Source organism: Rhagoletis zephyria, unplaced genomic scaffold, assembly GCF_001687245.7.
Source record: "Rhagoletis zephyria isolate East Lansing unplaced genomic scaffold, Rhagoletis_zephyria_1.1 Rzeph_scaffold_10640, whole genome shotgun sequence".
NCBI classification, from domain to species: Eukaryota; Metazoa; Arthropoda; class Insecta; order Diptera; family Tephritidae; genus Rhagoletis; species Rhagoletis zephyria.
Genome location: NW_016167717.1, coordinates 1,817 through 13,671, shown reverse-complemented (window position 1 = coordinate 13,671; position 11,855 = coordinate 1,817). Strand labels below are relative to the sequence as shown.

General features: G+C 38.3%; 1 protein-coding gene across 1 annotated transcript; it reads left to right on the top strand.

Moving 5' to 3' along the window:
• Positions 1-5,023: 5,023 nt before the first annotated feature.
• On the top strand, positions 5,024-6,229 carry LOC108376560 (uncharacterized). The gene is made up of 2 exons (XM_017632777.1): positions 5,024-5,688; positions 5,738-6,229. The coding sequence occupies exons 1-2, from the start codon at positions 5,138-5,140 to the stop codon at positions 5,772-5,774; spliced, it is 588 nt and encodes a 195-aa protein (XP_017488266.1). The 5' UTR covers positions 5,024-5,137; the 3' UTR covers positions 5,775-6,229.
• The last annotated feature ends 5,626 nt before the right edge of the window (positions 6,230-11,855 follow it).

Here is an 11,855-nt window from a genome sequence, read left to right as displayed (position 1 = left end):
AGAGAAGTTTAAAAGGTAATAATGAAATAAAAACTCAGTAAAAACAATTTATGAACGAGTAGAAAAACCTAGGACATATGGTAGAAATAAAAAATATAAGTTAATTAGACACAAGATATTATTTACCACACCATTGTGTTCTAAAGTCAGATAGCAGCACAACCAAACTAAGGGTAGTGTTTGACGCTTCATGTAGAACAAATAAAAATATCTCTCTAAATTCAATTATGCGAGTTAACAGTAGCCTTTGCCTTCCAATTAAATGACAATTATAAACAAATTTCCAATAATGCAGTTGGTCATATTGTTGGTTTGACTCATATGATGAAATCTAATTAAACAATGGAAAAGTACTGATTTAATTGAAGATGTAATTGATATCCTTTTCCAGCAACCAACTGAGTAAACAATGGCTTAATGAAAGTTGCAACTGCAAAATAACTGCAGCTGAATAAATACTGAAACTTAATATGTTCAATAATAAAATTCCAAAAGAACAATTTGAAGTTACAACTAAGAAATCTTGTAAACATAATTTTAAGATATAAATAAGACTCTTTTGTAATAAAGATCAGTTTGGTATCAGTCTTACAACAGACGTACGTACTTAAATAAGTACCCTCACCGGAGGAGAAAAAAAAACAAAAAAAAACTTTTAAACAAGTATTCTCACCGTAGGAGAAAAACAATTTAAACTTTAAATAAATATCCTCATTGAAAGAGGAAGTGCTTAACAAAAAGACAGTTATGATAAAAGATTAACAGCCAAGTGGCAGTGGAGATTAATAAATAACTCAACATCAGTGTCAAGAACAACAACACAGTGGCAGCAGAGTCAGTTTGGAATATAACTACATTGGGAATAAGTACAGGAAGTCGATAACAACAGTAACAGCAACAAGGAGCTGAAGCAGCAAAAATTAATGTAAGAATTATTTAATTTTATACTATTTTATTTAAAAAAATTTGTAAAATGACAGATGCTCTACCATCTGACTTAGACTATGACGAAATAGATAGAATTGTGAAAAAATTGGAAATAGAAAAGAATTCTGATGAATTCATGGAAAAGGTTTTTAGAGAAAGGGATCTTTTTGATGAACGTAGTGACGAGGGAAGAATAAACTGTATGGAAGCTGTATTTAAGTATATAGGAAAGGATAAGAAAGCCATACTAGCTGATTATTATAATAAAGAGACATTAGAATCGGAAACGGTAGCAATGATTCGGATTGCAAAAAAAAGAATGGTAAATTTTAAAATGGGACAAAATCAAAGTGGTCCTAAATATGAAACATTTTATTATTGTGAATATTGTGAAGGAAATCATGAAACTGAAAAGTGTGCTTATAAAAAAAGGTGTCGTTAATTAGTGAAGTGTTTAAATATAAATCTGGATGGGGAAAATGATATTGAATAATGAGATTGAGGCTGTAGTAGCAAGCCATTTTAGCGCGACTAGATTTCGCTTATGCTGACCAAAGGCCGGCTCATATTATTGAGTATTGAGTATAAATAAGACGATTATGACATACGGATCAGACAGTGTAGTGACTAAAGAGTTAAATGCTAAAAATTGTCGCGACGCTTTACGTATATTCATTACGGGACTAAACGGTAATTTATCAAATATTTTATTTTCAATTTCACCAAGTGATTTATCGAAAGCTCTTGCAAAAGCACAGGAATTGGAATCGAACTATATGCGAGCAACCTTCGCACTACAATTTGGGAAACATGATGAATTTACCGACAATGAAATTTCCGCAACACGATCTAAGGAATACTTGGGGTCAATTGGACAGAACGCTCTCCAAGTGGCATGGCTTTTGCGATCGTTTCATGACAGCCGTTCATGGCAACAGCCAAATATCACCCGCATACATGTTCTCCTATTTAAAGAAATCATTTCTCACGGACAGAAACTACAGCGAGGCTTGAGAAAGACTGAACCAGATTTATAACAAAACCTACCAGATATGCCGTGAGTATATACGGCAGGTGGAAAGATTGCCGGTGCTTCAACCGCCAGTGCGGGCAAACGATTTGCAGAGAATGGCTAATGTGACCTATGCGGCTATACGGCAGCTGGCAGCGTTAAAGATACCGGTTCATTCTTCGGATATGATGCTCGTGCACATGCTACATGTCAGATTGGACACGGAAACGTCTAGGCAATGGGAGTTACACCGCTCTTCTGAATTCCCAAAGCCGGAAGAAATATTGACATTTATAGAGAAATAAGGGGCTGCTGTTGGCAATACTTCAGTGAATCGTCAGGTCGGGTGATCTGCAGCAATGGTGCCTTGAAGGTCATGTCGTTCGCCAGCGGAAAGAAAATAAGCGGAAAGGACAGTGGAAAGATAGGAAGAAGTGAAGAAGCTGCCATGCGAGGCATGTGAACTGACCATCCGGTCTGGGAATGTCCGGAATTTAGTAACTTAAATGCAACTGCTAGGAAAGATTTCGTGGAAAGACGGCGCTTATGGCCGAATTGTTTAAAGCGTGGACATAATGCAGACAATTGCTATTTGGGGCCTTGCATCCGTTGTCCTGGCAGTCCAAGGCATACCAGCTTCGTATGTCCAAGGCTGATAAAAGAGGAAAGAGTCTACACTGTACGTTCCAAGGTGCACAAGCTCAGCAGCAAGCCGAGGCAAAAGATGGATTGACCAAGGGGTCATAAGAGGAAGAGATCAGAGTCTCCTCATCACCGGGAAGAATTTATGCAATATAAGAATGTAGCTTGTAAGGAAAGCAAAATAATAAATAACTTTTCTCAGCCATCAGGCGACCAGTATATAGTATATAGTATTAGTGCGATCTGAAACAAGTAGATTCCCTATTTTATAACAAAATGAAGGTATTTATTGTAGAGTCTATGAGCCCAAAATCTGGTGTGGATGTGACACATTATCTAAATGATCAAGAGAGATTTGATTGTTTTTGGTTAACCACCCGACAAAATGCTAGTAAAGTTCTGAGGCCAAAACTGTTGATGTGAGGGGGAGATTAAACCATCGGCTGCTCCAACATTTAAAAAGCGATAATTGTGTTGAATCAGAGACAACGCTGGTATACGATCTAACTTCTCACTCATAATTATTTTTAAAGGGATCCTCCAACTACAATAAACAATACAACTACAATAAATATAATTTGATTCCACTGAGCAGTTTGGTAATGACAATGAGGTTAACGGAAGATAACAAGTAGGTACTTAATAGTTGAAGCCACAGGGACGGAACTTTCCTTTGCGGCTTAAGTCATAGAAGGGGGTATGTTCATCAGAGAAAGAGACAATTTTCCATAGCTTAACTGGATACCTATTTTCTATAACACCCAACACAGCCGTAGAAGATTTATTTTCAGCGGCCAACCAGTAGAAAAGGCACAACAGGATACCTAGGGACACCCGCTTCCTCAAGATTGTTTCTAACCACACTTATATTCATCCTAATCCTCCGCCTCCTTTACAAAGTTTGCTTTCTCTGGACCAGAATTACTACCATTCACACACCCAAGAGCCTGCTATAATGCTTTATCGAATCACAAAATCAACAATATGGGAATACCCCGAATATCAAAGGATTGTTTATCTAGAGGAAAAAAAAACTTCAAGGCTTTGATCAAGTAGATTCCCTCTTGTACGGTAACTCTACCGGCATATACGCTTGTTTGACTGAGTGGCAGCATCGTCCATTCAACATTCATCGGGCAACATTCATGTTGCTCAAGGAGAGTCGAAGTATAGCCGCCGCCGTGTTAACATCGTTTAAGTTGCTTAATATATTTTTACAAAACTTTCGTGTACAAACTTTTCTTATTAAATACAATCATTTTAAATAAACCTTTATTAAACTCTCATTACTATAAAAAGAAACTCGGTTCCTTTCACTCTTTTATAAAACAAAATGAAGCCATTGACTGTGGAGTCTATGAGCCCAAAATCTGGTGCGGATATGACACATTATCTAAATGACCAAGAGAGGTTTGATTGTTTTTGGTTAAAACCACCCGACAAAAAGTTAGTATATATACTACAGTGCTTCATTGAATGACAAGATCAACAGCATGGGAATACCTAGAAGACAAAACAACTTCAGGCGTTTCCAAAGTTTCTGCTAGGGTAGAATCTACATCTTCACAACTGACACAGGAGACCTACTACGCAAAACGTTAAGCTTGCTTTGAGAAGAGGCGTGCTTTCTTATTGTCTCGAGAATTAATTCATAATCCTTATCACTTAGCCACGCTAATTACGGGGGATCCACAAATCAGTGTCATGGGAAGAAAGGGAAAATTTATCTGGATTCATGCGACACAACCAGTCAGTCGTGCCATATTTCATTCAAACATCACTAATTGGAACTGGTACAATAAAAGTCTGTTGACTGACTTTCAATACTCAATACTCAAAAACCCCCTTCTTCGTTGTTGGTTCCAACATACCTTCATGGATCTTATGATATTATTAAACAGCATCACTAGTATAATATATCCATCCTAGAGGAGAACTCCTTTATCATGAATCTCATGCTCTTTTCCCTTGATGATGGGGTTCTACTCCAAAAAAACTTGTGTGGATGTGACACATTATATAAATGACCAAGAGATTGTTTTTGGTCAATTACCCGACAAAAAACTAGTATAGTTCGGTGGGCTAAAACTGTTGTTTCGTACAGGGATGACGCAAATGCGCGTTTACTGTTTACGAACTTTCGACCTCCGGTGGTTTGGTGAAAATCAGTGAAAATATAAATTCCATAGATTATATAGATTGACTAGTACAGTCATGAATAAGGAAAAACTGACTACAGGTCTATAGTTCTTTAGCCAAATTAAAGACCTACGATTTAAACACATGGACTTCACCTATGCAGTAGGCAGGTCACTTTACAATGTGACTTTTAAAAACACTTACTCTGCAAATAGTTTCTTATCTGACACACGTATTGTAAAGAGAGGATTGAGAGCATTCGTTCCACGAACAGCGTTAGAAAGTTATGAGGTCACTAGAGGAGTACCCACATGATTCAGTGAGCAGGAGATTGTAAAGGAAGCCATAAGCAGCATTTCAACTGCAGCTGTTAGACGCTTCACGCGCAAGGATAAAGCCATCATCACTTATGTCCCCATGACTACTTTCGGGGTCATAAATGCTAGAGAATTAGCGCGAAAAGTAGTACACAACTGCATACTTTGTTTCAGATACAAGCCCAAATTACTGAACCAAATAATTGGTGATTTACCGTCAGACAGGTTGCGATCGGTTCGACCATTTCTTATTTGTGGAGTTGATTTCTGTGGTCCAGTTTATACAACACATAAAATAAGAGGCCGACCTCCTTATAAAAGCTACATTGCCATATTCGTGTGCTTTAATTCTAAAGCTGTACACATAGAATCTGTGTCTGATTTATCCACTAATGCAGTTTTATCTGTCTTTAAAAGGTTCGTCGGTCGTCGGGGAGTTTCGCGCGCACCTCATTTTGGCGGACTGTGGGAAGCAGCCGTCAAGAGCGCCAAACACCGAATGCTTCGCACAATAGGCGACACCGCCCTAACGTTCGAGGAGCTCTCCACCGTACTCGTCGGCGTGGAGGCAATTTTGAACTCTCGTCCAGTCGTAGGATCAGACGATCCCAACGACGGCGAAGCCATAACGCCCGCACACTTATTAATAGGCGATTCCCTAATGGCCGTTCCCGAGCCACAGCCAAGAGCCAACAACTGGACATATTCAGATCGCTGGGAGCGAGTATCATACCTGAAGGGAAGATTCTGGTCAGAATTCCAACGGGATTACATCCTGGGTCTTCAGACCAGAACGCGATGGGCCAAGCCGCAACCCAACATCGAAATCGGCAACCTGGTCATAATACACGAAGAGAATTTGCCTCATAAAGAGTGGCTCACTGGTGGAGTAGTAGATATAAAAACTGGCGCCGACGGTAAGGTGCGAGTGGCGGACATTAAAACAACGACGGGCATTTATCGGCGTGCCATTCACAAGCTAGCGCTGCTTCCAAATAACACTACTTGAAGACCGATGGTCAGCACAGTAGTGTTTATCACTTTCTATGAAATTTAATTTGTTAATGAATTGTACTTTAATTGAATTTTGATCCACACTAAATATGTGTGTACTTATGTATGTATATAAGTATTTATGCATGCTTATGCTTAAAGTTATTGAATTTGTATTAGTTGAATGTATTGTATCTAATTTCAGATCATGATAAATTGAATTACTATTTTAATGCAGCCCTGCGTGGCCTTCCAGTGCATGCATACATACGCACATACATACATATTATATGCATACTCAAACTTAGCTTGTAATTTAATTTATGTAAAATTTGAATTCAATATACTTGTGACACCCACGCTGCAACATCGTTTACTTTCGTTCGCTTGGTTTTGCTTTAGTGTGCCGTCCTGCAACTTGGACTTTGTAAATTTTCTAGTTCTTGCGTTTTAGCTTTTTAACTTAAATTTTTGGGTGCAAACTAGTACCCCAACACCCTCCTTGAGGCAGTGTGATAACTTCGGACGGCTAGGGCACACCAAGTTTTCGTGCTAGACTAAGGGAAGGTGCTTGAAATGCCGTAACACAGAATATAAGGTCTCTGCGTGTAGTGAAGCTCTGCGCATTCTTAGTGGGGAAAAAATGAGACACACTGCTAAGGGCAAAAATGTCTGCCTGCAGTGGAAAAAAGAACAGATGATTAACAGAATTAAAACAGTTAAAGAAATGTCCAGAAAAAAAGAAGTTTTAGACAAATACTACCCCAAAGGAAGGACAGTTTGGATACTCAGGAGGATAACTTCCCCTGTCTTGATAAAAACAAAAATGCGGTGATTGATAAGGACATGGATAGGAATTTCACCAAAAAATCGTACAGCTATGTTATAAATAGACGTACCGATAAAGTAAGTACCCCGTAAACTAGCTGCGATTGTATCGGAAATTGCGCGGCAAATGGCCGATATGATGTCTCGAAAGTTGGTGGACTCACTTGCTGCAGCAGAAGGAAATACCTGTAAAAAAGCGAAAATTGTAGAAAGTGAAGATATCACAGGTTTCTACGAGCTTTCTGACAATGGTCTGGTTAGAAGGATCGCATGAGAAACATATTTTGACTGAATCTGAGATAGGTGTAGATTGTGAGGTTGAATTGAGGTTAGGTGAAAGTGGTTTTGGATCAGGGGGTAGTAAGAATGTAGCACGTGGTGGTACAGTTGTGCCAAAGGCGGAGGAAGAAAATGAAAATGGCGGCATGATCAGCTATCCGCAATATTTCAATAAAGATTTTTGTGCTTGTCGACACCTCTGGCTAGCACAGTGATGGCGAACGACAAAGTGACGACAGGTTGTGAGCTTTTTAGCCAGATTAAAGATCTGCGCTTCAAAGACCTAGCCTTTTTTTATGCTCTAGGAAGGTCCCTGTAAAAAGTCACCTGCAAGAATACTTATGCCGCTAACAATTTTTTATCTGATAAATGCACTGAAAATTGTAGTTTAAGAGCTTTTGTGCCAAGAACGGCGCTTTAAAGCTATGGTGTTACTAGGGGGCTCCCAATCTGTTTTAGTGAACAAGAAATCGCAAAGGAAGCAATGCCAAGCGTTCCAATAGCTTCGGTTAGGCGATTTAATAGGAAGAATGAAAATGGTAGGTGTGTTCCTACTCTTTTTTCGAGGGAAAGGATATCCCCAAAGTCATCACATGCCTTGAAAATTATAGTTTAAGAGATAACCAGAATTGAAAATTTTTTTAGAGGCCCACACTAATTCTCATGGGCGACTTCACAAATTAACGATATTTTAAAATTATTTAAAATTGATTTTTATCAGTGTTTCCATCTCTCAACTTAATTAATAACTGACCCGATGTCGAACAACTTAGCAGCTATGCTCGAAAGGGCTAGAGAAAACGCAAGAGCCGGTTTCAAAATTGATCAAACACCTGTTTTGGCTTTGACTTTACCGGGGATAATAAAGACGCAACATGAATATATGCATTATCCACTAGTAACTTGCTGTGGAGTAAATTACGCAATCCACTGGAGAATCGCGTTACTTGGATGCACGATATCGTGGTCCATAAGTTGTCACCAAGGTGATTGGTAAAGATAGATATCTGATTGAAGACATCGACGGCATGCAGCGTAAAACAGAAACGGTTCAGTACCATTTATACATCTGATCGAATGAAACCTTGGTGTGCACTACCGCCCACCATAGATGACGACGATATTAAGTAGGAAGATGATACCGCAGATGACATCGAGGCGATGCCATAGTAGGATAGGCCGAACTGTCAAATGATATTTCTGATGAATACCTTTTTATGTAATGCGACCCTAAAATGCGGACAAAATGAATGTAATAGGGAGAACTGCGATAGAAATGAATGCATTATTTGTGACAGGAAGGGACATGTTGACAAGTCGGTCAAAGGCTATCAAAAAACTGACTAGAAAAGAGGTCCATTATTTACATTTATTATCCCAAATCAACCAACCGATTCGACATTTTAGAGAATGATGACGCAGACTTTCCAGCCCTATACGGTGATGCGGAAACTGTAGCGAACAAAGACATAAATGTAAACAGATCTTTTACATAGCGTAAATTTAGTACTGTAGCCAAATATACCCCACCAAGGCCTTTAAAATCGTACACTAATGCATCAGTTAAAAAGGCTAGAGGTAGCACTCACATGCCAGCAATAAATTGCCCCTCTTACCACAAAGGCATTGTCTCCGAAATGGAAAGACTCATGTCTCAACTGATCAAAATCACGCAAAAAATTTCCATTGAACAAAACGACCAACAAAACTTTAGAGAAATACAACTAGTCAAAAACCAATTTCATATAAAAATTAACAACAGAGATGAGCAAAAAATACAAGAAGCCCCTCATTCCCTCTCAATATACCATGAAAATTCTTCTATATAACTGCCAGTCACTCAAAAGCTCCCGATAGAATTTTATTTAAACAAACACAAAATCGACATAGCTTGCCTAAATGAAATCTTTCTTACTTGCACAACTCCTAACAGAAAATTAACAAATTTTAACTTTTTGGGCTTTGGGTAGGTTGGCTAGTTAATGTAAAACTACCGCCAGGTTCATCCTCTGCTTTCAAAATATATATCTTAGTATGTTATTTTCCAAATGCTGTGTCCAAACGTCGCTCCACTGATACACGATGGTAATACCGCTGAGGGCCAGAACCACTGCAAAAGTTTCGGCTCATATATGTATCATACGTCTTATTCCATTCAATTCGTTGTCAATTATATCAAATTAAAAAGTGTATTGTGTATTTAATGGTCCACAAGTAACCAGGTTATTCCTTTAATTATTGGTTATATGTCAGAATGTAATTTTTCAGATTGAAATTTAAATGGCTGGGAACTAAGTCCTCATGTCGCCAGGTTATTCCCCCCAATTTGGTAATTTATTGTATTTCAATGGCAGGGAACTACATGTGTCCTCATATCGCGAGGTTATTCCTCCAATTATTTAATTTTATGTGATTGAAAAATTTTCTGTTTCGTTTTGTGGAACAGTTATGTATGTTCATTTAATTTTAGTATCAATTTTCTTGATGTCAACGTCTATTACATTACTTATGTAATTATTATTTTGTAGTATTAACTTCTCTTGTTTTAAAACTTTTAATGCTATATTTAATGAGCCGACTTCATTTTTGTGTGTATACTAATCAGATATTTGCTTTTAACAGAACTCGACACGTAAGCACGACCGTACTCGTCGAGGAGCCATCTTGAACTAGATAATTAATATAAGTCCGAGTTACATTTGCACTAAATAACACCGTCCACAAATTATGGCGAGCAGTACTGGACAAATATCAACTTGATTAAAAAATATCGTAACGATGATTGTGGGGGAGTGGCGACTGTCCTTAAACATAGTTAAAAATATAAAGGAATGACCTTTAACTCCGATCATGATGTCTTAATAATCAAAACCACAAATCTCAGTACCAGCATTACCATTTGCAATACATATGTATTTTCCTCCCAATATAAACACACATGACTTTAATACAGAACTTATCAGAACCTTAAATTTCCTTGAGCAAAATGAGAATGTTTTTCTACTTGGCAACTTCAATGCTACACTAAAGAGAATATCAAGCACGGAGGAATAACCTGTTTTTTTTTTTGGGACCGCTAAGGTCCCCTACCAAGAAAGCAGAGAAAAAAAAATGGAGAGTTCTCATTTACATTCAGAAGTTAACAGTCGATTTTCATAACAAAAATCAAAAGTGAACTGTTAAAGGTGTTCTTACACGATATGTATTTTCATCTGTAAATGTGATTTTTCCAATACATATGTACTAATTGCGTATGTCTGTCAAATTCACAGTCTTTAAAACACTATTTAAAAACACGTTCTTTGAAAACGAAATAAACTAAACTCAGATGATTGTATCTGTGTGTCAGATGAAAATAGAAACATTTCTGTGTGAAACAAATCTAATTTGCCTTTACACGATATGTTGGCATTTCCATATGTAAAAAGTGGCATGTACACATCAGAGACTGGCAAACGAACCTGATTTTGTGACTGTAAGCCTGTTCACATTAAAAAAGGGGGATGAACGAACACCAGCGCATAGCGTACAGTGCTTGCAAATACAGCCACCACAAGTGAGCGATACTTATAACAGCTCATACTGATATTGACTTCGGCAAAACAGTATTCCGAGTGAACGTGCACGAAACCAGCAACCGCCGTATTTGATCGACTGCCGAAAGCACGATACTGCATTTGGACGGTTACCGCAAGCACGAGAGCTCATTTGGACGGTTGGCGAAGCAAGACGCCGCAGTTCATTTGGTCCAGAAGTCGTTTGACTTGTTGCTGAAAGCCATTTCATTTGTTGCTGAAGGCATGTTTGATGGGTTGCCGAAGTCATGATACTGTATTTCAAAAACAATTCAACGACATTTGCTTGTTTAAAACGAAGCATTGATATGTACATACATACATAAATACATACGTACGTATACACATTCCTCACAAAAATAATGAACTTGATATTTTGCGCAATCAAGAAGACAACTTCGTGCCAGCGCTACGCATTTTAATGAATTTCTTAATACACTAGCAGAATGGGGAATTTTACATCTAATAAAGACTTTCTGCTTGCAACACTTAATTTCAAGATTACTCGTACCACTTAAAAAAAAAAAAAATAAAAAATAAAAAACTCACCACGTATAAACTGCGAGACAGTAGGGAGCCGACATTCTGCGTGGACTACCTTAGGGGAAAAAATCCGAGAACTAGTGGATATGATGGAAGATGGTAAAATGAAAAACATTCACCAGCCGATGCGTACGCTGCCGAACTGCCGACGCTGTATCATAAAGCTCGACCTGAGACCTTGATACAAACAGTAGATGCGCACTCCCAAACAACGCCCTCAAGAACCAGGACCAAAGAACGATACACGCGGTAGAAGAGCTAGGGAAAAAGCTACCTAGCTCAAGCAGGAAACAAAACCAGCCAAGAAGAACTGTGAGCAACCAGGAGTCTACAAAATCTGAGGAGCCCACAAAATCAAATAAAGAGTCTACGAATAGAGAACGTGCCGATGAGGCTAATCAATGAAAAAAAGTTCAACGGAGAAAGGCACCGAAGCCAAAGCTCCCTCGACCAGATGCATTGATAATAAGTTGCAAAGGGAATTCGTATGCCGAGGTGCTAAAAACTGTAAAGAAACAAATCGTAAAAACGCTTTTTCCGGTAAAACCAGCCTTTACCAGAGAATTAGTTTCAAGAAGAGCCTGCACTTTCCCGGTTGTC

Coding starts and splice junctions, on each gene's coding strand:
- LOC108376560 (XM_017632777.1), top strand. CDS start 5,138: ATGACTACTTTCGGGGTCATAAATGCTAGAGAATTAGCGCGAAAAGTA. Junction 5,689..5,737: donor CCCGCACACTTATTAATAGG/CGATTCCCTAAT, acceptor GCCAACAACTGG/ACATATTCAGATCGCTGGGA.